Source organism: Thermobia domestica, chromosome 9 (assembly GCF_964235325.1).
Source record: "Thermobia domestica chromosome 9, izTheDome1.hap1.1, whole genome shotgun sequence".
NCBI classification, from domain to species: Eukaryota; Metazoa; Arthropoda; class Insecta; order Zygentoma; family Lepismatidae; genus Thermobia; species Thermobia domestica.
Window position 1 is genome coordinate 170,154,016 of NC_137462.1, and position 27,241 is coordinate 170,181,256.

Below are 27,241 nucleotides of genomic sequence, written 5' to 3' on the forward strand. Positions count from 1 at the left end.
AAAACAGCTCTTATATGTAAAAGAATACATAATGATCGCTTTTGGCTCTTGCAATGGTCTGTCCAAACAGCATGATTAAAAAATCAACAAAGCATAACATTTTTTTAATGGTCTATCCGTTTGAAGGATTGCACCCTTTCTTCGGGAAAGTGTTGCATTTGTATTATGGAGACTATAACAATTTTAGTTCGTCTAAGGGATTTTTTTATAGCATAATAACAAAAGCTGCTTCTCGTATAGACAAAAAGAAAAAGAAAAAAGGAAGGAAGGAAAAGCTTGGTGTGGTGAGCGTATGGGGCGCCGAAATCTCTAGCTACGGCTCTGGAAAGAGGAAGATGCAGTGAGCCATAGCACAGTGAAGGTGCTTTGAACCACAACTTACTGGCTCCTGAAATTTCGTGAAGGTTGTAGAAATGTCGAAGATCTTCCGAAATCCAGCTTCTCCAGGGTAACGGATTCTGAGGTTAATGAGGAAAATCCATCCACCACCACCCAATGATTGTTAAACCAACCCGGCATATCACATTCCACTGTAGTGCGTCACTTTGATAAACTCGGGAAAACCATCAGGAGCTGCCATATTGTGTCACCCTAGCTTAGGTTGAATGGATGTGTGCCAATAACAGTTTCAAAATCCGCGTTATGTGAGTCTTCTAAAACAGATTTATCACATACGTCGAAGGTTTTTTTTTTTTTTTTTTTTAATTTGAATGTGGAAAATTGCGCAAGGGCCGATTTCCAGAACTGATTATCAAACAGGACAGATTTGAACATAAAATAATGTTCTGTGTGTAGTGGAACTACGAGGAAGTAACTCATTTCGAGATCGTTCCAACGGTCGTAGCACTTATGCTGACCTTTATTACGAGCAGTTGGAGTGGAGTAAATGTGTGTTGCACTAAGCCAAAACTTTCCTGTATTGGGGAACCACGAACGCACCCTCCTGCAACAGGATAAGTAAAACCACACTTGGAGGTCGAAAAACGCAACAAAAGATTTAGGAACTAGACGGCATCAAACTGATGTTTCGCCCGGCATATCGTACGACTATGCACTTTCAGATTACTACTTCGTTCAGTCCATGGTGCACATCATGCAATCACGTTTCATCAATCAGCACAGGATGGAAATAATCAACTGTTTTGCCTGTAAGGATAAAATGTGGTATCAAAGAAATGACAGGCAGGAAGGTGGATGCAGGCAATCTAAGGCTACACGTAAACAACGAGTAGAGAACATAAAATTAAGTTGTTTCATTACATACCTGTCAATGTTTGGAGTATTTATAGTGTCGTTTCCAAAGCAACCGACGTCTCCTATTCCCAAATCGTCAGCTACTAAAAATACAAAATTTGGCATCTCCTTTGAGTCTCTTGAATATCCACAACTAATCAGCCTTAGAAAAAATATTACTATAGATAAATATTGAATACTTGATAGTCTTTGATAGTAATCCATCTGAAAAACAAAATTAAATTTTTTTTATAAAATTGTTATTGATAACATGATGTGTTCAAAACATACCTAGAGTTATTGAATAAAGCATATAGAAAAGATTTAACCTACATGTATCAAGATTTCTTCAACCCCGCCATTTGAGCTTAGGCTAGTTGGATATGCAATGACTACTTTGATATTCTTCTAATACTCTTTATTCTTCCATATATATATATATATATATATATATATATATATATATATATATATATATATATATATATAAACGCTGGACCAATGGAATCTCGATCCTACAAAGACTCGAACGAACAGTCAAATGCAGCTTTTGAGTTTTGATGCTTTATTCCTTTAACCCCCATAAATTAGCTATTTCTATACGTAACCCAACACCTTGAATATTTCAGTTGAAGAAGTGAACACTACGCGTTTTTCAGTTGCTCCCACACATTCGACGCTTGCATTTGCAGCTACTAACCATTATAGAAAATTTCGAAAAGATTTTGCTGCAAGTACGATGAAAGCATATGGAAAGAAAAGTAGATTAGACAAAGTAGTGTGTTTTAAGTACAATTGATTGTAATATGTGCTATTCACCTATTTCCGCTCACTCAGGCTCCTGAACTATCCGATAGGTCAAGAAATGAAACTTCTTATGCAAGCATCCTAGTAAAAGTGAATAACAGCATCTTATGCGATTTGGATAGAATTTCATGTCCAGATTTACATCATTACTGCTGATACCCTCCTAAAATGTAACTACATCAAAGAATGCTACGCCACATATAACAATACAATTATTAAAGGCACTATGAGCTGATTTCGTCGAAGAACCAGGATATATGATGATTGTTGTGTAGGTCAAGTTTAGGCACATCCCTCGAAATAATCAATGAAAAATTATAATTCCTTTACTAAATTCCTTATCATTGTTCTCCAAAACATTGACGCCAAGAGGTATTACAATATCTTACTTAGCATAGATGTAGTTCAAGAAGGCCAACAGAACTAATAGTTAAAAAAATTAAAATTCTTTCACGATTTGCATATAAATACAGTGTCCGGACATATGCTATAGAAACTACAGTGCAAAAAATACAAACCAACACACGCTGGGTGACCACAAAAAGCACAAATGCTATCTAACCATCTAAAGGCAACAGAAAGCCGATGGGTTCGCGTACGTCCAGCAAGGCACGTCAGCGACGGTGGGTATCTGCTTAAGTGACGGTATGAACACATAAAACAAAATACAACTGTTGTATACTGTGCAGAAGTACTATGAACCGAAAACTCCCCCCCCCCCCGTCTTTTTCTACTCAATTTGCATTCTTATATTGTACCGCTTTCGTTTCAGTAAATACTTACACATACAATACTTTGAAAATTGATTTCAATATGCTGTCCACTGACAGAAATTACTTATATTCACACTCTCGCTCCTTCACGAAAATTGTTGCACATTATATTTTACCTATAAACTTTGTAATTGGTAGAACCATCTGCTCGAGTGGACCCACCATATGAACTAACTTTAGTAAACGTCGTATAGCACTTGTATTTTACACTAGTAACTGTACACTTGTAAATATATAATACAGAGCTGCATTACTTACTATTCAATCCTGCTCCTGCATAACTTTGTTCGGTTAAATTCTAATTACGAGAACCCAGAATTTTTTCCTAAAAATTTTTTTTTTTTATAACTATACTTTAATTTCGGTTTGATTACGTTAGATTAGATTAGATTACATTAGTTGTATTTACTTTCATGGTTTGGATTGGCCCCCGCAATTAGAATTAACCCCGCCGTGCAGTTTGATTATACGAATCCATAGTATAAGAAGAACAAGTAGTAGTAGGAGGAGGAGGAGAAGGATTGGATTAGAAGCCCCGCAGGAGTTGATTGGGTTCTGTTCTTGACATGAAATGGGCAAATTAGACTTGTCCATATTTTTTTTGTACATTTTACTATCTATGGATCCGTATAGTTAAACTGCACCTTTTATTCTTTTTGAACATATCTGTCCATGAAGAGTATTGGACTTTAACAGTGAATTTTTCAAAACATGGTGTGCCTACACTTAACATGCACCATAAGTTTTTTTTATTGGTCGCTATTTTTTCTAAAAAAAAAAATGTTACAATTTCGGTAGTTTCTGTTCACATTAGGTTTAGGTAAGTCTAGCTTATATTAGGTTAGTTTATGTTAGTGTAGAGGTTCAGGTCATTGTTGTTGGTGGAGGAGGTGGTAGTAGTAGTAGGAGGAGGAATGGGTTAGAATAGGGTTGCCAATTTTTGTAAATGAAAATCTGGGACACCAATCTCAGGGTTCCTACTTTATTTAGTCAGAATCAATTATCTGTATTTCCAAGTTACTACTCACAAATTTCCAGTTCATTCTATGCACAGCTAACACAAATGAAGCTCTACAAGGAATATATAAAGAATGTGAAAAGATAAAATAAGAATAGAGTTGCCTGGCATCCCTTATTCCGATTTGTTGTTTTACAGGTCTTAAATATTGTGTCAATTATGAGACACCCTCCTATTTATGATTACAGAGATATATTTTCTTTCTTGCGTCACCGCCTAAGTCAGAAATACTACCATAAAAGAAATATAAATTGAACATTTGCCAAGAAAAAATACATTTACACTAAATTTAGAACGATAAACTAAAAGTAAATCTCTTTAAAGACTTACGCAGGCTCTCTAAAACTTCGACAAAAAATAAATAAATAAATAAAATTAAAAAATTAAAAAAATAAATAAAATCCAGTATCAAAATTAAAGAAGACACACAACTTTATGTGTTTAACTGCCACTTCTTGTGTTAGAGTAAGTTGTTACGGAATTTTAACTTCAGAATTACTGAAAATTTTACCAGATAAAAGAAAAATATAAATACAAATTATTGAATGCAAGCATAGCATCTTTAGAAATACGGGAAAGCATATTAAAGACAACTGTTCTGTAATCGTTGAAGTGGGATTTAAAATAGAACTTGGATGTAAGAATACGATGCGACAGACATTCAAGTATCCTTCCATATTATTCTTATAATACTAGCAGTTAATTGTTCGAAAAATGAAGGAAATTCTTCACATCAAATGTATAAAGCACGTAAGAAATCTTTCGGACTCAGATTAATTTGCGAAAGTAATATAGCAAGCAAAAGCTTAAAATATCCCTTTGCAAAAATACAGGTTTTGCTATTATATAGTACTTCCCTACTAGTGTAAATTTCTGTCGGTAAAAAGTATAGTTTTATTATTAAGGTGTCCTGAATTCCCGTCCCCTTGCCACGATAATGTTCGCAAACTTCTTGAACTCTACTCCGTTAGGTCCTAAAGTATATACAGGCGCAGTTAGTACGATTTTCAAAACAAAAATACCGAAGTTAATAATGAATTTTGTCACTATAAGCAGTGGCGTACCCCCACTTTCTTAAAAAATTACAATGGGTAAAGATAGGCACGGAGTACGGCGTTATATCATGCGTCCCCCTACCTTTTCAGATCCACTTTTACCCCTGACTGTAAGCCCTGCTTTAAAATAAGGTTTATGTTCCGTTAAGGGGGTCCAAAGCTAACCTAACCTAATCTAATCTAACCTAACCAAACCTAATATAACATTGTATTATGTAATCATACGAAAATCAATGGAAAGATGAGAAATTGCAAATTTTGTGTGGAAGAAATTACTCGACCCCCTTAACGGAACATTGAATTACAATAATAATGATAAATGTAGAAATTTTAAAACCTCGAGTCGGCATCTCTTTCAAGCACATCTTATAAGAAATGTCTGATGTAGCAGGCTGGAAGTTTAAAACAATACGTTCATAGTATCTAAAATCATCCATCTAAGGCCAAAATCACTTTTACCCTCCTCTGGCTGTAAGCTAAACAATCAATAAGACTAAGGAATGGATGAGATTTTCAAACTCCTTGTTGTTTATTTAGTAAAACTAATTGGCTACGCAAATCTTCCGAAAACATTCCGTTTTTAGGTGAGACATACTAGTTCTTGGTGTCTGTTTTCAATCTGAAGAACGAAAACCGGGACAAATAAGCGTCCCGAGACTTTTACGGGACAGCTAATACTTTCATTGAAAACCGAGACGTCTGGCAACCCTAGGTTAGAAGCCCCGCACGGATTCGTTAGGTGCTGTTCTCGACATAAAATGGGCAAATTATAGACTTCCCCAATTTTCCCTACATATTACAATCTATGGATCCATATAGTGAAACTGCGCCAGATTTTGCTTATTTCTATCAATATTAGGTTACTTTTAGATAGATTAGCTTAAGTTAGATTTGGTTAGGTTATGTTAGGTCTAAGTACTTGCATCTAACAATTCTCCCGTAAATTTTGTAATTTTTATGTACTTCTGGACCCATTCTGCTAAACATTTACCCAGCTCTAAATCTCAGAAGGGTGATGACAATTTCTCGAGATATTTTGCTATCAGAAAAAGACAGTAGGTGTAAATCCATCAATTACGAGGAAATTTACATTCGTTTATTAGAAGTTTAGCGTCCCGTTCAGCAACGAGGCTTTATGAGACGTTAATATATATTAATACATAAATCAAGAAGCTTACACTCTAGGACATATAATCCTTGAATTACAATAAATTGTTTTGAAATTATTTCCATTATATATAAGCCTTGCACTTCGATAATATATAAATTAATATACGAGTGCATCCCTCTATCAGTGCCCCCCTACTTTGGGACTATTAGAAACGCTATAAACTAAATTAGAGGAAATATAAGTATTAATTTTCGTCAAAATCAGTGAAATACTTACATTGTTATTGTTTAACAAAGTATTATCAAACTTCTCGTCTGCTATCCACATGCACTGTTGCCAGCTACCGCATAAAAAATTTGGTATATCGCACAACACTACAAGATTTAGAAATCTCGGTGTAACATTGTGGAAGATGCAAGATATAAAATGCAATTAAATTTATAATTTTACATTCTATCATGTATATGCCCTGCAGCCGATAAAAGACGGACGACTAATCGCATTACTGCTGTATCGCCGGACCGATTTGAAAATTAAAAAAAAACGTACCAAAATGTACTGCATTCGGTTATATTTGGTTGGAATACATTACGTTACGTTAGATTACGTTATTAGACATGTAGTTTTTACTATACGGACCCATAATATAAGTAGTAGTAGTAGTAGTAGTAGTAGTAGTAGTAGTAGTAGTAGTAGTAGTAGTAGTAGTAGTAGTAGTAGTAGTAGTAGTAGTAGGAACGGGTTAGAAGTCCCGCATGGGTTCGTTTGGGTTCTGTTCTCGACATGAAACAGGCAAATTAAAGACTTGCCCAAATTTTTCTATGTATTTTACAGTCTATGGATCCGTATAATAAAACAAGTATATATACCTCTGCGCGAAATAGTCCATCCGCCTCCACATACAGTGCCGCTTACATCAAAAACAGCAGTAGCGTAGCGTGTTATTCCGAAATGGGGATGCCAAAGTTAGTCACTTGTGAGATACAATACTACCAAAAATCAGAAATACATAGCTATACCTAGTGTTGTAAATAGAAAAAACCGTAAAATGCAACATAAATTAAACGCTAGATACTGATACGCTACAAATATTTTACAATTTACATGAATACCATACCTATTAACAATTCGGGTTTCAGCAGTTTTCATCAATATCAACTAAGAAATAAAAGTAGAAATGAAATTTTCTTTTTTCGTGAAAGCAGGCCTTTAATAAGTACGAAAATAATGTCACGAACAGTATAAAATTCATATAACTTGTCTAAAGATAAAAACTAATACTAATTTGCCTAATAGTATTTTTTAAATGTCATATATAAATAATTTGTCGACTAGATACATATGATATGCAGAGCCGGCTCTACCATATATGCAACACGTGCATTTGCATGGAGTGGCAAGTTTGGATGGTCCGGCAAAATCTGTCATAAGTATATTATTTAAATTAAATATTTCTTGTTGGAAACAGACTTTATGATGATGGTAGTTACATTTACTAAGCTGACCTTCTATTTGAATACTACATTCATAAATTAAGTTTACGATGCATTAGTTTAAGGCCACATGGACAATGCTAAAGCAAATAGTCGAATAAATCCGAGCACAAATTGCTTGATTGTTGCCAAATGCAAGAATTCAATTCTGGAATAGTAGTGAATATCTGTTCCATTTAGTAAGTTATCACAGTTTTGATATGACAACTAGTCTTGTTTATGTCAGAAACAAGTTCCTTATCATTGAAGATAGAACCAAGTTTTTTAGAAAATGTTAACAGATATAGAAGAGAAATCAAGAAATAAAGATAAAAGAGCTAGTTGCACTGGAATTGCAAACTGATACATTGAGATTGAAGCTCGATAGTGAATTCTATAAAAAGAATTACCAACTATCCTCTGCAGGTGTGTTTGCTTTATGTTTCACTAACACAATAGATTAATATTTAAAAAACACACACACAACGGGATTGCATTTTTAGTGAGTATTTAACCCTTATCCGGGCAACCGGGGCCTCCCAGGACCAGTAGCTTCATTTTTCTAAAATTTCTCAATAACCATACATATTTCGAAGACATAAAATACTGAATTCTTCTATCTTTCGTCGAAGTTAAAACCATGAACATATCGAGTTGGTAAAGCTTTTTTTTTTTTTTTTTAATTTGAAAAATCTTTTCCTGACGTAACTGGGCAACCGGGGCCTAGGAGGCCCCGTATAACTTTAGTGAAATTCCTGTCAAATATTAGATCAAATTGTCACATAATTATATATTGAACACATGACTATTGTAACCTTTAGTCGGAACAGTATGCGGCAACAGACATTGAATTTTGAGTGTTCTGCACTTAAAATATATACTGGGCCTGACAGGCCCCGGTTGCCCGTTTACGTTACAAAAATGTCTGGACCGGATTTGCTATTCTGCTTGGTCGGCTTACAAAAGCGTGACACGAAGTTTCGCTACTTGACAAAAATATATACCGGTACATTCTAGACTAGTCTGAACAGTGAGTGACAATAGGCATTGATTTTGTGTATTCTGCACTTAAAATATATACTGGGCCTCACAGGCCCCGGTTGCCCGTTTACGTTACAAAAATGTCTTGCCCGGATAAGAATTAAGCCTTTCTGAGTGCAACTGCACTTACCCTCAAATTTGTTGTTCATGCTGGAGTAGCATACTTAAAATCATGACTTTTAAGATTTGTTCTTTCTGGAGAAAGGGGGAGGCGGCAAATTATGCCATTGCATGGGGCGACAAATTGACTAGGACCGGCCCTGATGATATGTATATAAAAGACACGAATATAGGATGACTCAAATTGAAGTAATGCAGGATGTTTCAAAATTAATATTAGGGTTTTGAAACTTTGTAGTATCTATTACAATTAACTTACAATTATAAATATTATATCAAATGAAAGAGCAACTCAAACAGTTTTGTACGCACGCATGTACATGCATTGTCTCTTCTGTCTGCCGTTAGAAACAGCAAGCAGCAAAGATGCAAACTGGAGAGCAGAAAGTTTTTTGTGTTTTAATAAAGACTGAATCTGTACAGTGCAACGGTCTGTGTGAAGACTATTAAGGAGACGCTTGCAACTACGTCCTTATCGTTTGCAGTTGCTACAGGTCTAAAGTTTACAGACTACGGTTTACATGCCAATTTCGCAAGTGAAATATTGCTGCATAACAATGAAGATTTTCTGGATCGTGTCGTCTTCAGTGGTAAATCGACACTTCACCTAAGAGCTAATGTGAACACTCATAATGTTTGTATCTGGCCGTCAGCAAATCCTCAGGAGATGGTACACTTGAAACGAGACTCTCCTAAATTGAATGTGTTTTGTGCCATATGGCGGAAAGTTTATGGGTCTTTCTCGCCTATCGACTAGATGTGTGCCGTGTGACGAATGAATCTCACATTGAACACTTGTAGCAAAGACTGTTTGAGGTGCTCTTTTACTTGATGCATTGTTTATAATTGTACTTAAAATGTTATAAGTACTACGAAGACTTAAAACCCCAAAATTTATTTTGAAACACCCTGCATTTCTCACCAACAGTGTTGGAACTAAGATGTAAAAAGGAGAAAATTTTCCTTATAAAGTTATTGTTTACAACTACGATAGTATTATTAGTCGAGACTATAACTACAACAACAACACGAGTTAGTAGTAAAACAAAATGTAATCAAATGTATACTCAGTGGCCCAGGTAGCCAAAGTGGCACACACGGGTGTGTCATTTGTTTAATCCACTCCTGTGTGGACACTAATTAAGATATCGGGATATTATTCTTGCAAAATATGGTTGGACTATAGTTTATTATATTAATTTTTTTCTTCTGGTGTCGAATTTCCTTCTCAAATTTCACCCCAGTCAAAAATGCGAGAATTTTCTGATTACGAATTTCCTCTACTACTTCTTTCCTTGTAGCTTCCTTCGTTGTAGAAAGACCTCCTTAAGACTTGCCAAGTAGATACCTCGGATGGATACGTAACTGATGACATCAATTGGACGGGCCTGCGCGCAGTGTTGCCAATTAGGGAAATTAAAATTTTCCTAAATTTGGGCAAAAATTAGAAATTTTTATTTATAAATCCGTACCTATACGTCCGAGTGCAAGTCAACTTACGCCAATCGAACATTTGTCCTTACTTAAGAAACGCAAGTTCAGATCGTTACAATGGGATAATTAGGGAACGCACGAAGAATTCATATTTAGGTTCTAACCCTTGATTTTTCTAGTTTTTCCCTACTTTTCTGTTTACCGTAATATATTTTTGGTAATTACAAGTTTTGTTCCTTAAATATCGTCATAACACTTGTAGAATATATTAGTGGTGTACCAATGTTTAATTTAAGATAGTTTACGTCTGTCTGGTAGCAGTATTACCAGATACAGAAAATTTTAATTCCAGATTTTAGGGGGAAATTTTGGAAAAAATATCGTTTTTTTCTCTATTATTTCCCTCTTGTTGGCTATATCGGACCAAACATACCAGTATCTGGAAGTCTCGTCTTTGCTCTACACAACGCACTATAGAAAGTTTCAATAGGATAATTAGGGGAAGTACAGTTGAGGTTTACAGTAGACCTTGTTCTCTAATTGGGAAGATAACTGTGATTTTTTTAAAGGTAGAATGAGATATTTTTATTGACATGCTTACTTTATTAGATATCGTCATACTACTTGTAGGATATATTAGGGGGATACCAAATCTTATTTTAAGATAGTTTGTGTGTGTCTGATAGCAGTGTTGCCAGATACAGAAAATTTTAATTCCAGATTTTAGGGGCAAATTTTGGAAAAAATTCCCTTTTTTATTTCTATTATTTCCTTCTTGTTGGCTACATTCGAACAAACGTAGCAGTGTCTAGGAGCCTCATTCTTAGCCTAAGCAGCGCACCATAAAAAGTTTCACTAGAATAATTAGGGAAAGTACAGTTGAGGTTTATAATAAACCATGTTCTGTAAGCGGTAAGAAAATGGTGAATTTCTGAGGTAGAATGAGATTTTTTTAAAATTTCATGCTTACTTTGTTATATATCGCCATGATACTTGTAGGATATATTCTTGGAGTACTAAGGCTTATTTTTAGATAGTTTTCGTCTGTCTGATGGCAGTGTTTCCAGCCAAAACAATTAATTCCCGCTTTTAGGTGAAAAATTCGGAAAAAATTCCCTTTTCCCCTCTAATATTACCCTCTTACTGGCTACATTGAAACAAACGTACCACTACCTGAAAGCTTCCTCTTTGCCCTACAGAACGCATCATAAAGTGTTTCAATAGGATAATTAGAGAAGTTGTAGCCCCGGCATATTTGATTTTTGCTTGTGAGGCGTAAAAAGTGTCAAAATTTCATGTGTATGACAATTTTTTCTTTCTCTCTTTGGATGGAAGCAAGCGACTACAGGATTTCACTGTACCTTGTCAACACACCAAAGATTCTTTTAGGTGATTTGAACCCATATAGCAGGAGTGGTACTAGATACAAAAAAAAAAAAAAAAAGAAATTCGGTTAGGGATTTTTTTGTAAATTTTTACCCCTACATTTCCCTCAATAATTTCCCACCCATTGGCAACACTGCAATGCAACTTACACCAAAAAATAGTCACATCTATTTTCTAAAAAACAAGGCCTTAACGATATCAATCGAATGAATGGTTTTTGAGCAATAAGTCACTAACTGGAAAACGCCAAAAATGACCTGGGGCCGAAAGGAATAATCACACAATTTTGCTAGTATATACGTACAAAGAAACAAAAGATTTGTAAGTTACGAGGGCTTCGACTCAAGTTCTGTTGATTATTTCAATAATCTGCAACGTAAATCAATAAATAATAGTTGCCAGAAAAAAAACAGACATTTGAAAAAAACATGAAAAAGAACGATGTTTTTTATTGAAAAAAACTTCATAGAAAAAAACCGTTTTTTTACAACACTAGCTATACTGATGGCAAATATAGGGTTGTAAAAAATATAGGGGGGGGGCTCCCTAATTGGTGGCCTAGTGGGGCATACAGAAGCAAATGCGTGGATTACGTCAAATACCAATAAGCAATTGTCTCAGCTTCTTCTTACCACTACCGTGTGACAAGAAAACTCGGCCCCGCTGTTGTATGAACATTGTTTCCAGTATAGTTCCTTTTATTTCTTTCTCGTGAGCAGCTTCTTTCTCCGCATATCATACTTCAATCTCGTTCTTTAAAAAGTCACCCCTAGAAATTTGTCATCTTGAGTCCGGAACTCAGACGCCCATTCGTGAATATGGGCCTGAGTGTATAGGTATATCATTTGAAGATGCAAATAGAAAACACTTAAACCAACTCTGGGCAAGCTGATCAGACGTCCCGTTTTAGCCGGGACAGTCCCTTATTTTCAACCGTTGTCCCGGTTTTTTTCTGATTCCGGTTTCAAACGGGACGCCTAATTGTCCCGTTTTTAAGCAAACATGACCCAGGTGTCCCGTAATTATTATCCAAAATATAAATGGTCAATGCTAATTCTACACTTTTCCGTACCAACACTCATTGGGAAGGTTCAGCCGTGCCTAGAACTTCTGAATATTCAAATGAGAATTGAGTGTTCTGCAGTTCAAGTGGAAATTGAGTGGGAATTCTGAGTGTTGAAGTAGTTAAAAATATTTTTGGGTAGTACTTAAGTTAGAAATACTATGTTATCATTCTTACTTGTGTATTTTGTAAATTGAGAACACTGCTGAGTTCCAAAATGCAATGTGGAATTCCTCCCTTCCCCCGTCGCCGATTCGTATGCGTCCCGTTTTCGAAAGTAAAAGTTCTGGTCACCTTGACTCTGGGGGCCTGTTTCGGTGTATGTATTTCGTTGTCAGATATCCAGATACTAATGGCAAGGGCGCAAATCTGTCTTCAACATTCGGGGGACGGGTAAGACCGTTCTCATTTTTTTTAAAGCGATGTTCAAAATATTTATGAAGTTGAAAAACAATGCTGTGGAGGATCAGAGTTGTCTTCAACATTTGGAGGAGGGCAGATTTGAGGCCTACTCTGGGGGAAGGGGTGATGAAACTCATATTACGGTAGATGAATATGATTTCTGAGGTGAACCTGTTGTATATTATATACTAGGCGATGTAGATGAAATTGTGATACGTATCAAGTGCCGTGAACACATTCTGAAATCTGAATACATGCAGGCACGTAGCCAGGATTTCGTGAAGGGGGGGGTCCGTGACATGAAATACTGTGGTCATCACAACAGAGGCTCGATCATTCTAAACTATTTTACTGGAACATATGTTGGTTTGTTCAGCCAGGATTTCGTAACGGGGGGGGGGGGGCGTGACATGAAATTCTGAATGCCCAGGAGCTCGATCAATCTAGACTACTTTACTATCAACATATATTGGTTTGTTAGGACAATAAAATGAGGATATGTTGGTAAGTATTTTAGTAACAAACTATAAGAAATCTCGAGTAAAATAATAATAATAATAATAATAATAATAATAATAATAATAATAATAATAATAATAATAATAATAATAATAAACGTGCTGATAAAGATTTCACAATATTTACATCCTTCCTCTGTTCATTCAAATAAAACAATTTTCCTTTCATTATTACCCCAACTATTATAAAATAAAAAGTACATATTCACTATTATAAAAAGTACATACTCAATAATATCTTGTAAAATATTTTACAATATCTGCGTTTCTTTCTCTGTTGAATCAAATGTTAACAGAACTTTCTTTCCATGTAAATTTTTGAGTTAAGTTGATTTTGAGTTTAACGTCCCTTTTCAGCAGCGCGGCTATATGAGACGTGGACCTACTGATTAACGTGAAATCCGAACCACATGAGCTCCCGCCGGGAGTCGAACCCTATATATATATATATATTTTTTTTTTTTTTATTCTGTCAACTACTGTCTGTTCCAATGACAGGTTAAGGGAGCAGTAGAAAATTGTTTTTGAAATAACATGTTTGATACTGCAAGAATGCGATGACGAAAATTTATGACAAAAAATGTCCACGTTGTTACACAACGGTATTATACTTTCGCAAGCTTGAAATCTCCCTTGAAATCCCCTTGACTAGTAACAGAAATTCTGAGAATTCCGTTACTTTTCTAGAAATTTCAAATTCTCTGACTCTTCCAGGATATCTCTCTCACCTCGCCACCATGTATTTGAAGTAATACAAATCTCCTCATAAGAAAGAGTAACCAAAAGCTTCCTGATTTTTTAAAAATTTTTAACGCGATCCTTCTTTTTCTCATTTCATTTTTTCATCCTTCTTTATTTTTTTTTCATTTCTGGTCTCGAAGGGGGGGGGTCCGGACCCCCCGGACCCCCCCCTTGGCTACGTGCCTGATACATGCATATTTATAATTGATATGTTTCTATTTACACATCCACAATAAAATTTTAGGACACTTGTTTTTTTTTTTAAAAAAAAAAAACACGATTCTTTTTTAAAAAATGAAAGAAGTCAAGGGATCTAAATTTCATCCCACTTTCCTTTGTGGCATTTGGATACAAATCACAATTTCAAATCGGATGGAGGGGACATGTCCCCTCATCTCCTCGGGATATGTGCCAATGACTGAAGGGCCCAAGCAATCTTTGCCAGCTTGGTGACCGTGATTCTACAGAATGTTTTATATTCATGCTTGTGTGTGTGAGCTCCCTCAAAGAGTTTCTGGCCACGCCACTGGACATACTATGTATTTATGATGATGATTAATAGTTTGCCTTTAATTAAGATTGCAATTACGATGCATTTAATTACGATTAAAGCATAACTATTTTTATACTATTATTTACAAAACCGACATGCTTCAAAAAGACATTGAACTAGCCATTTCTGTTTTGTTCTATTTCCTTGACGTTAGCGCTCGTACGTTCTGTACAGTAACTATAGCTTAGTTCAAAATAGATAGAGTTGGAAATACTTGAAGATATGCCAGCGTATATCTAAAGCAAAATGTAGAGTTGCAAGGGATGAAGAGAGTTAAGAAAGCAAGTAGTTGGGCATGCGCACTCGACAGAAAGCAGACGAAAACCCCGTTTCTTTCAGTAGGCCTGGATGCCCAAGGAACATAGCATACGACACACAGAGTGATACGACAAGAGGAAAGATAGAAAATGTGCATCTGAGTGACGCGCATGCGTAGGTTCCGCTTATCAAAGTAAGACTAGAGAGCATATCCAAAAGATTGCAGTGAAAATAATTGTGATGCAATTTATATACAATGAAATACGTACTTTTTCTTATTAACAGGGGATGCCGGGCATACCGGCGTTCCCTTACGCTACGCCGCTGAAAAACAATCAGCAAATACAACCACTTTCTTAACTTTTGATATTCCCCTTACCTGACTTTCACTCACTCTTCCTCACAAACTTAAATAAAATCTCCAATTTACCCGGTAAATTTCCTAAAACTGGTCCGGCGAGACAGCATTTAACCTCGACTAATGAAAATAAATGATTATGAAGGAATTGGTGGAATGAAAATAATGATATCGCCTTATGCAGTTCACAAGAGCACCTGAACCATCAAAAATTTAAAAAGTATTTTATCATTACTCCCTCGCTTTTTCTATTTCTTGTAATATCAGTCACAAGAAGTTTTATTTAGGCTGTATTCATAGATGATGCCCACTAAAAGCTTGTCTTGAGCAACACCGACATGGGTGCTCCGGCACCCACACAATCAATCTTGTAGGTGCGCTGCACCCACAAGATTTATAATTTCGAGCCGGGTTTGAACCCCTTTCTATTGCGTTTAAGTCACCTGTGTTACAGACTGAGCTAGGGCAGCCCCAATTATCCTTATAGTACCGGTATATTTTATCACAGCACAGCCCTTTATGACAGTGTTCAAATAGATTTTAACTAAAAATAAATCAACCAAATATCGAGACTTCCCTCAAAACATATGGGCTAACACATCCTGGCATTGATATGCACCCACATAAATTTTGGAAAGTCAGTGCCGTTGGTCTTGAGTAAAATGTATTTATATATATTTCGAGTTAATAATAATAATAATCTTTGATGAAATTTCCATCTTGAGACAAATCTTGTTTATGAACATGTTTTGAGAACTTTTTTTAAAAGAAAAAAGCGCATTTTGGTCAAGACTGCTATTCGTCTTGCAGAAAATTTTCATTCTTGTTGTCAATTTTCTTCGATAATGAAATAACGAGATAGAAAATTTATCTTGAGAAAAGGACAAAAAGCCATTTTTATCAAGACATTCTTACTGAAAACCTATACCTCACGTGTCAGTAGGATTGTAAAACAGCAATTCACTTCTCAAAGCAGATCTTGAGATAATTTTTGATAAAGATGCATCTATGAATATGGCGCTTAAATTTTAACCCTTTCACGTACTTAAGTGAACCACATAATATACTTTTGATATCGTTAGTATTTATTGTAGATTTTGGGCTAAATGTAAATACTAATTACTAATTTTTTACAATATTTTACTATTAAATATGGAAAATCGGCGGGGACATATTTGTCCCAATGTACGTCAAAGGTACCAAATTGTACATTTTTCTGAGAATTTGTACATAGAATTTCAACTATAAATTTCGCATTTACTGCAAGTATGCCAGCGCAGAAACGAAAGAAAATAACTCAGCTGTACGGCAGTGGTATGCCTGAAAACAATTACGACCCACTACAAAACAGAGGAAGATTGCACGCTGAACACACATTGTTAGTGATGTTTTCAATTTTTTCAAAAGAACAATTTACACAGTGCTTTCGTTACTGTGCTTTGAACAAGCAGTACCCTAGTTCTTGTGGTGAAACTACACTTTCACATCTTGTATTTACAGTTTTAGATAATCCCCTTTTCCTACTGGAATACTGGTCAATCAGTCCAAACGGAGTAAATATCATCTCTTTTCATGTCCTGGTCAACTGGAAAGGTCTTGGGCGTATTTCTCTTGCTCTTACGTAGTGTCCCACATCATTTTGCCTTCTTTTCTTGTAATATGTATTGTGGAGCAGGTGAATTAAAGAAATTATCAACATACACTTTGCAACAAAAACCCCAGATTGATTTTGTTACTTGGAAAACAACTGATTCACCAAGATCTACCTCTTGATTACTATCATGTTTCTTCCCTGTGTACAGATCATATTCGAAGAGGTAACCAGTTTTTGAATCGCACCTACAATACATTTTGAAGCCCCATTTTTTAGGTTGGTTTTTACATATTGATTCATAATGTTATGACTATGTGTTCATCTTTGGTCTGACTTTTAGTTGAATTCATAGCATTTTGGCAACTTTTATTTTATTTAGATGAATTATTATAGACCTGATTTTATTAGCACGATCATACGATGCTGTTTTCTGTTTTCTAGCTGAGTTTCGTTATTAGAAAAATGTTAATGTTTCCGAATTTCTTCAAATCGATGTAGTAGCATTACCTAAGCAACATACAGAATAAGCAAATCAGGTTTACTCGATCAATAGTTTCTAATTTTTGGCAGAACATGCTAACTCATTAGAACGTTAATTCCAAGAAAGGCTTTCAACTCAGGACTGTTTATGATAATTGCCATATCGTGTTGTTGAGCGTATCCTACATATTCTTCAACTATAAGTTTAACCGAAATATTGAAATTTATGACCGACAAGAAAATATCATTAAGTCTGGGAATACATGACTCTCTTCTACATCGAGGACTAGAATTTTTCCAAAATCGAAATTATTATCGGAGAAATGTCTAGGCTTATACTGACGTTTCCAGTTGAAATCAAGGGGAACATAGCTTTTAGCATCTGAGGTATTTGACCATTTCTGTTTCCTGCTCCGTTGGGGTAGGTAGACTTATTGCTTTCACATTCGAGCTTCGATTTGAGTGGGCGATATCAGGATTTTCTATAACGTGTCACTTCTTCAATATATTCTACCAGGAACTATCTGTCCTCTTCGAGCAGGTGAAAATTTTATTCATTGTCACTATTCTTAGCATGTAAAACTTGAATGATTTCCAAATCCTTGACGACAAACTCACGTAATGCTGACATCCTGAAAGGAGATTTAAAAAATGTGAGCTTGGGACATATTCAAGTTCAAACTGGAGATCCTGGAGAAATCCCTGTTTAAAGTAGTGTTTAGGACAAGATAAATATTCTGGGAAGAGTAATGATTCCTTTTTCAATAAATGAATTGTTTCAAAAGTAAAGGACCAAAAAAGTCTAAAATATCACAGCGATGTACCCTTGAAGTACATAGGGACACGGATGTCCCAACATAGTTTTTGCTCTATAGTTTGTACATTTTTTCATGAATTTGATGAAATGCCACATAAATATATTTAAAAATTCTTAATAATCCTAAATCCACTTACCGTAGCTAGAGAGATACGATGCCAGAAGAACACCATGGAAAGCTACTACTTTCCATTCTATGGAAAACGATGTAAAATTCAATGTTGGCTACGCAATTCTTGCTATTTATCAGTTTCGTCCTTGATAGTTACAAAAATGTTCTTAGGAATGATCATTTAAGTATTTTAAGAGATCTATAGTAAAAATTATAAATGGGACAAACATGTCCCATGTACGTGAAGGGGTTAAATAGACTTTCCGCTTGCTTATGTGCATTGCATCATCACACTATATTTACAATATGGATGCGAACGAGATTGGCTGCTCTCTGTGTAGTCATAGCAGTGACGTAACTAGAAACTCATTAAGGGTCGTTCACACAAAAAAGTATATATACAGTGCTCGAAAATTCCGGACGCAAAGTTGCCAAGACAACTGGAAATGGGTATGGCATCTAGTAAGAACACGAGATATGTTAAAAAAAAAAAAAAAAAAAAAAAAAAAGCACGAACTTTTTAAATAGCGTGAAAATTGCTGCAGGTGGGGTACTCCGGCTACCGTGCAAACATAGCGAAACAATTTGATAAAACATATCTCTTTTTATTGGGTTCCGATCTATGTATTAGTTGCCGAGGTAACAAGCTGCTCGCCGGCTTAGTGAAAAAGCAAAATGAAGGAATTAGAGAAAGACGCCTCTGCGTGAAAGTTTGGGAGTGGGGGCTTCCAGATTTTTACGAAAACATTCCAAATACCTAACCAAGCATAGAAGGATGAATACAGAGCCGAACGCAGTGTTATGATTGATTGGTTTTACGCAAGGCAGAAGTTAGGCTGCCGAAGGCTCAAGGATTAATTGAACGACCTTCCACATCAACAGATGACTAATATGCTGCGATTGCACGCGCTGTAATTAGTGAAAACTGGTTACCTGTTTCTGAGGTTGCTCAAGACGCCGATATAAGTCAGTGGCGTATACTGGTTTGAAGACATTGGCTACTACTGATCTTGTATATTATTACCCTTGTAAATTAAATTATTCTTGCCTTTTTAGCCAGTTGTATGCCTATGGTATTAGAGTAGTAGCTCACAAGAGTGGTTTCTTTCTTTTTTATCCAGTAGACAACAAGTGGTACAAATATCTAAATTAGCTGCAGATTGGTTTCAAACAACTTGTTCGTCTTTATCAACTGTAATCCGAGGTGTTCCTCAAGGTTCCTTTTTGGGTCCTATTCTCTTCCTGATATATATAAATGACTTGTTAGAATATATGTATCCAGCAAAATGTATTCTATATGCTGATGACATCAGTATGATAATATTAGGAAAATCAATAGAAGACGTTGAGAGGAAATCTGGCATTTTTACGGACAAATTAGTAAAATGGTTAACAGGAAATAGCGCGTATATCACCTAGAATAAAAATATTTTCTAACTTACTCCAATATTCTTGGATGACCAAGCTTTTAGGTGTAATCTAAGTGACGATCTTTCATGGTCTGCTCATATCTCCTTTAAACAAGAAACTAAGTAGCGTGTGTTTTGCCTTATACAAACTTCAAGGTACTGTGTCGCGAGAAGCACTTCTTAGCTTTTACTACGCCAAGTATAATTCATTAATTAACTTCGGCATAATACACTGCGGATCGGCTGAAAATAGTTGAAGCACTTTCCGATTGTAAAAGAAAGCGATTAGAATAATTTTTGGATTACCCACAGAATCGACATGTAAAAAGGTTTTCATTGAAGCAAAAATTTTGATACTTCCCAGCTTATACATCTATATATCTATTCTTTTTACTGTGAAAAACCAGCATCTTTTTTATCTTTAACAAAAATGTTCATTGCCATAATGCAAGGCAAGGTAGTGACATATTTGTAATGCATCAAAAATATGCTAATATAAGCAAAACCTTGTACACGAATTGTGTCAGATTGTATAATAAATTTCCGAAATTTTTACGAAAGATATCTTGGACCATATTTCTTAATCGGAAGGAAGGGGGAATACTGCATACCGTATTAGGGAACTAAATGCACTGCTCATTCTTGATTTTAATCCTAAGCACAGTGTGTTATGGAAAAGAGTCAAAGAAAATAAGCATAATATTGTATCAAAACTTAAAATATGAGTTTTACATACGCTATCGCGGAATTCTATCTATAATAATAAATAAATAATAATAAAAAAAAAAAAAAAATCGTAGGAGGACGGGTCGGGGTGGGGGACAAGAATACCACTACTTAATTCTTTGCTGATTTCAGCTCACGTGGAATGAATGATTGGGAAGCTTTAAACAAAGTGCACGACATATTACACCAACATTGAACGGTTGTAACGGAAATTGTCGTGGACCACATTTTTTAAAATTTGGGAAAGTAATCCATTCTACAGGAGGGACCGTTCACACCCTTTACTGATTTTAATATCCCAAGCTCTGGGGATTACAGAAAAGAGAGAGTGTGTATATATAAATTTTAGAATTTTAGAAGATTTATTGTGGAACTCAAAAGAAATTGGGAGAGAGCTAGGAGGGTAAATCCAATACTTCATTCTTTACTGGTCTCAATTCTGTGCAGAGGAATTTTTTTATTTTTTATTTTTTTAAAAATAAGATTCAAATTTTTCTTCCCTTTCTTGAAATGAAAATTACCGTGGAAGTAATTTTTGAAGTTCAGGGGGGAATGAAAATAACTTGTATCAATGTAGCCAATATAAATTTAGAAAAATCCATATTGACTAACAAGAATAATGACCTGTATTGTGTACTGTTCGGAAACGTAATACCTCTCTTAGTAACTCGAAAGGTGGATAATTGTGTAAATTCAAATGAATACATCAAGAAACAAATGAAGTTGAATATAAATTCCTTCGATGCTGCAGGTAAATGGCTACAGGCAAAACGTTATCGATCTGAACCCAGATATTCACATGGTCAAAATCTTGTAATGTTTGGTTTATGTTGAATTTTGAATCGGATCCCATTGAGTGCCCAAAATGCAACTTTGTGGTGTTTTAGTACACACATGAGACTACAATCTGGACAATTTTGAGCAAATTCACAGTGACATTTCTATGCGAAATTCAAAATTCAAATTTTAATTTGAATTTTTGAAGTGTTATTTTTTATTTTGCAGATTTTTTAATATATAACAATTTGTAGAGCAGTCTTTAAGCTTTCCAATGGTGTTTGTTTTATGTCTCTAGTGCACATATTAACCATTTTATGACACTTTTTAATAATCACTGTAACTGAAAAAATGCCTTTTTTGACATTTTTGAACACCCTGTATGAGGACACTTTCAGGAGTAGAGAGGTAATATTTGTAATTTTTTCATCTCCCACTGTAATAAAGCTGTGCACCAATTTTTACAAAAACCTAAGATCATCAGGTCAGATTTCGTCATTTCATTGGTTGATTTTACATGGAATGTCCCACGTACATTTCAATTACCAGCCATAAAAATCTGACCAACATTCTATACTGTTATCATTAATGGTTGGCTAAGCTGAAATTGGTGTACAATTAATGTTAGAAAAAATATATTTTATAAAATTTTCCTGACTTTCCCTGATTTTCAGTCTTTTTCCCTTAGTTTCCCTGACTTGTACGATTTTCCCTAGCTTCCCTGAGCAGTAAGAACCCTGCAATAATAGGTTTAAAAAGTAAGCACCTAAATTTTTAGAGGATAATTGATGATTGACGTATGATAACTTCCAAATAACTTCAGTCATAATATTATATATATATATAATCTAAAAGAAGTAAATAGAAAAAAAAATAAATACGGCTACGCGATTAACATACTTCAATTCGAGAAAAAGGATTTTGTTGTTGAAAGTAATTGAGATTCAACTTTTGGTCTACAACATCATGTCAGTGGGTTTCTTCGGAGCTCTCCCGTTTCCTCCTACATTGTACTTTCACCAAGGCTTTCACTTTCATCTACCAGCCATCTTCTTTAGCCTAAAGGGCATAACTGTGGGATGTTAAAACTAGAGATTTCAAGTTTCGGCCTACAAAGGGAGAGGCTCTAATGAGAAATCATCGCCTTTTCTACCGCTTATTTATACTAGTATTTATTACATATCGTGAAACTAATAATAATGAAAGTATAACAAAAGGTCGCTTTGAAAAGGAGATAATATACACTTCCTTTGTATTTTTAACACTCTCAAAGGGGAAAATAAAGGAGAAAAAAGTAACAACTTAGTTTCAAGAAACTACGTATATTCAACAATTGTGTGTCAAATATCAACATCATTGCACTCTCACACCGTTAACAACCACTTTTCTTAACTTGAAATGATGCACCCACAACTAAGAATTAAGCCAAATATTTGACTTGCCAGTTACAAGTCTATTTTTGCCTTTACAACAATATTCAATGTTTTTCGGTACCATATTATTTCATTCCCTTTTTAAGTATGATCACTACACTATTACAATTTTGTTTACAGAGACGCAGCATATGAGTTACAATTATTATATAGAAAATATGGGAATTATTCATATATAGCCAGGTCTCTATAATGTAATACAAGTTTAGCAATAATAATGTATATGTTTAACGAACACACCTTCTTGCACTAATTTTTCTAGCTGAAGCCTTCTAGGAATATGTTAAAAAATAGTTCTTTTATTATTATTTTATGAGAAAAGAAATTTAATTAAAACGTATAGTTTTAGTTTGACACATTTCATCTCTAGTTTAATTGATTAGTTTATCACAGTAAATCTTGCTCATTTTCTTTTAAATACAGAAATGATCAGTTTCCGACATATAGAACATTTAAATAAATATTTTCAGGTCAATAACTAATGTTACTAACATACATTACAAACATATCAATTAATTCAGTTCACCGTTATCAATATAGACTTACTATCTTACTTGAACTATTTGCAGCTAGGAATTTACGATTAAAGAAATTTAGTATAATATATCGCATTAAGGTAAATGGTTCCGATTATTTTTTTAACATACGAAAAGAAATAACATACCCAATCCATTTCTACATTTTTCAAATTGTCTTGCAGATTTTCTAACTTTATAGTTAACCAAACACCGAACAAATACGTTGAATAAAGTGAAAATAATTGGAGGAAGTTATACGTTAAGAACAACTTCCTTAATAAGTAACTCCTTTTTTCTACATGTGAAAAGAAAATAGTAGTTTAAACAGTAATACAAAAATGGCAAGTGATATGCATTAGAATGGAAACTAAAAATCAGTGGTTAAGGATATTTAAACGGAGAATAAGATTATTGCACATTTAAACAAGGAAAACTAGTAGCGAAGAGTAATAATTCCGAATATAAAGAAACCAGAGCATTATTAATTACTTAATGCGACACTTCGACTTCTTTCAACCTGTGACGTACGGTTTCAAACCAGATTAGATATGAGTGATAGCGTGCAAAGCTCAATAGGATGAATCTATGCTCTTAAACTCTTTTTGATTGATATTTAGACTCCATTCTCATATATATATGACAGATTACTAACTGCATCTATTTAATACACCAACCTTGCTTCTATATATTAATGTAGCAAGTCGAACTTAAGACTATATTAGGCAATACTTTCTATGATGATTGGCGCAGCAATTCTTTCTTTGGTCATATTTCGCTTAGTTTTAGTACTACATACAATCGACAAGTATGTACTCAAGTTCTTTTAGAAGAATTTATTTACATGATATAAGCATAGACATTCTACTTTCTTAGAAACAAGAATTGTGTTTTATTTTTTAAGGTTAACTAATTGTATTGATATGGAATAAAGACTTTTAGATAGTATTTAGACGTTGAGGAATATTGCCAATCATTTCACTTACTTCAAATTCTGACCTTTGCACTTGCAAGCTTTCGTCTCTTAACCACAGGCTTGTTCACCGAGGATTGAAATAGTAATAAAACATTAAGAAGAAAAGAAAAAAAAGATAGATTGATTTGTATTTACGACCTTTATCAGCAGAAAGGGTATATGGGACAAGACCTACAGTTTGAAGTGGAAACTAAAATGTTCTACCAGGAACACAACCTGGAACCTTGTGTACCAAAAGTACATGTGCTACAAGCCACAGCAGAAATAAGACAGGAATAAACTCACGAGGAAGACCATTAAAAAAGACATTTTTCACTGTCCTGTGTATTGCTGCAAATCATTCGTTACGCGACGGTGTAATTCGCTGTGAAATTAAAGATTCTGGCAGGAGTGTTACTTCGTTTGGCAAGTAAAAACTGCCAACTCATATTGGTGCTGTTATTCTACCAGTTCTTAATGTACCTTGTCTGCTAACTGTTATTTAGTCAAACTTTATCTACGTTAAACAATGGATGTTTTCTATATATATATATATATATATATATATATATATATATATATATATATATATATATATAAACAGGTTCTTAAAACAGAATATTCTTAGTTAAAAGTTTGGTTCTAAATACAGTTTTTGAAGCTTTTGGGTCTAAAATACTGAAATACATTGGTTTTCTTTTAAATGCTTTTTGTTTGTTGTGTTAACACGTACGTTTATTTTTTTTTAGTCTCACTATATATACACATACAAGACTCCAGGGGAGAATCGAAAGATTGAAGTGCAATGAATAAGATTTGAAGTAAGATGAAAGCCAATTTCACTTTAAAAACTTCCTTTTTACTGCCTTATATGTTGGGACGTAGATTTCGAGACTCACTTCGCGGCTAGCTACGCTCTGAAAAATAAATATACAAAATAGCTAGAAGCAATTTAGTTTCACCGATAATAATAATGATAATAATAATAATAATATAAATATTTTTTTTAAAAGTAAAAGGCCGTTACCTACGATGGTACTCTATCATCTGCTAATAAAACGTATATATACCTTACGAATATCTCTTACGAAATAAAATTTAAACATAAAACCTCTTAAAGGAGGGAAATATTGCCTGTAATTTCAGTTACAAATAAAATTCGTACAATTATTTTACGTCATTTAGCCAACTATCACATAATCATTTAGAATTTGTAAATGAATAAGGTATGTTCCTGAAGTGAAATATTTTAGCTGTCGCTTATCGATCGATTGAACAATGGGATGAAAATTATGCGTGTTCAATGAAGCAAAAGAATGTTTCAATATATTGAAACATTAACTAGGATTTCCAGAATTATTATGACATTACTAACGTCAACCACATGAAGTCACGTTTTATGAACCCCCCAAAATCGATACCAACCCGCTGAACTAAATTTAACGGCAATGTATATAATTGTGTTTCAATATACTTAGTTAATGCAATTTTGAACAGATATGTAGTTTTATTTGATTGTGTGAACACAAAAGTGCGTAAACAATCATTTCATAGTCTCAACATTATTTATTACTCCCAAACAGTATGTATTTCTTGCATCTATGTTTTATTACTATTTAACTTATCAAGTGGAGGGGGCAAGAAATTACAAATCACCTACCAATTGATATAGAATAAAGTTGTGTGTGCGTAACATGAATCATTCCCATAAATGCAATTCTTCCATGACAGATTCATTAACTAAAATGAAGATTTTATGATACGTTGAACATAATACATGAAAGCAAACTTATCTATGACACCCATGAGATGAAACAAATAAAGATCTAACTTTGGTATTTTGCTCTTTCCATTTTTTCTTTCTTTTCTTTATTTTGGTTAAAATAAATTATAAATTTAAAAGACTTTCAGAAAATTATTTTCACTATTCTTTCTTCATAGACTAACTTCAAGTACAAAGTATCTCAACAATACATAAATATTCTCAATTACGAAAGGAACAACCTCACTCCATTTTGATATGGTCACAAGCTACTCTCTATGAAAATAATAAATAACACAAGAACAACTACAATCCCACCACAAATACTGTGTATGAATGCATACAACTAAAAGAATTATGCTTTTCACAAACATCTTGGAACGTGCCATTAATAAAGAAAAAATGTGGAATGGACAATCAAGTGACAAACTTGTGAGTCACATGAACTTTTCTTGTCAAGGTATTATGTACAGACAAAATACTACGATTCGTATAACTGAAAATTTGACACACACTTATTTTCTTTTTTTCTTCTCTTTTTGCGATAGTAAACAAAAAGTAGATCAGTACAATATAAAAACTAATTAGATCAAACTCTGATTGGACTAAAGCGAAAATACTTGCCAATATATATAATTTCAAATACTTCAGATTTAATGTGTGCTACAATCAATTTGATCACAGATATACCATCTAATTAACTGTGTAGTTAGTAGTAGTTATCACACGGAATCGCGTGACAATTAACTGGAGAGTCGAATAATACGGAATAAATGCACCTGCATTCATATACATATAACAATGTTTTACACCCACAACAAACACGCATTCTCCCTCTAGAACACACGCACGTACAGACCAACAATCACGCATATATCCTATGATAATTTAATCACAAACTGGAGCGCTACAGCAGAATCGAAAGAGTAGCTTGTGCATCCTTCCTGAAACATTCAAAATCACTGATTTCTTTTTCTTTTCTTTTTTCAAAGAAAGAAAAAATGTCGCTCCACTTTGTCAGATTTGTTCATGTCCAGTTGAGCCGTAACGAGGTCCAAATGCACTTTCTTCTTGGTTTATGAAGGCCGTAAAAGGGAATTCCTTGTTTACACCCAATTTAAACCTGTCACTGTTTATGATCTTGCTGTAACTACAACTTAAAGTATACCTAACAAATGTCAGACAAATCTAAATTATCACCATCTGTTAAAGTTCAGTATGCACTTCTTCTTTTATCGATTCTTTCTCTTCGTCACCTGAAAAAGAAAATAAGTAATATAAATTAACAGAAACAAGTTTGTATTTCTTGTAATATTCA

The 27,241-nt window shown here is 34.4% G+C and overlaps 2 protein-coding genes across 5 annotated transcripts in view; both read right to left on the reverse strand.

Annotated features, from left to right (window-relative positions):
- LOC145695198 (arylsulfatase H-like) overlaps positions 1–6,399 on the reverse strand; it is a 40,608-nt gene extending 34,209 nt beyond the window's left edge. Inside the window, exons 1-2 of the mRNA XM_081772181.1 lie at positions 6,274–6,399; positions 1,265–1,458 (exon numbers count right to left, since the gene is read on the reverse strand). Of these exons, the coding sequence (XP_081628307.1) occupies positions 1,265–1,458; positions 6,274–6,324 (245 nt within the window). The 5' untranslated portion in view covers positions 6,325–6,399. The remainder of the gene's footprint in view (positions 1–1,264; positions 1,459–6,273) is intronic.
- Positions 6,400–22,564: 16,165 nt separating this feature from the next.
- The window catches only part of Grp170 (hypoxia up-regulated Grp170 co-chaperone protein), a 181,522-nt gene continuing 176,845 nt past the window's right edge, over positions 22,565–27,241 (reverse strand). For all 4 annotated transcript variants that reach the window (XM_081772184.1, XM_081772182.1, XM_081772185.1 and 1 more), the window contains one exon: positions 22,565–27,179. In XM_081772184.1, the coding sequence (XP_081628310.1) occupies positions 27,176–27,179 (4 nt within the window). In that variant the 3' untranslated portion in view covers positions 22,565–27,175. The remainder of the gene's footprint in view (positions 27,180–27,241) is intronic.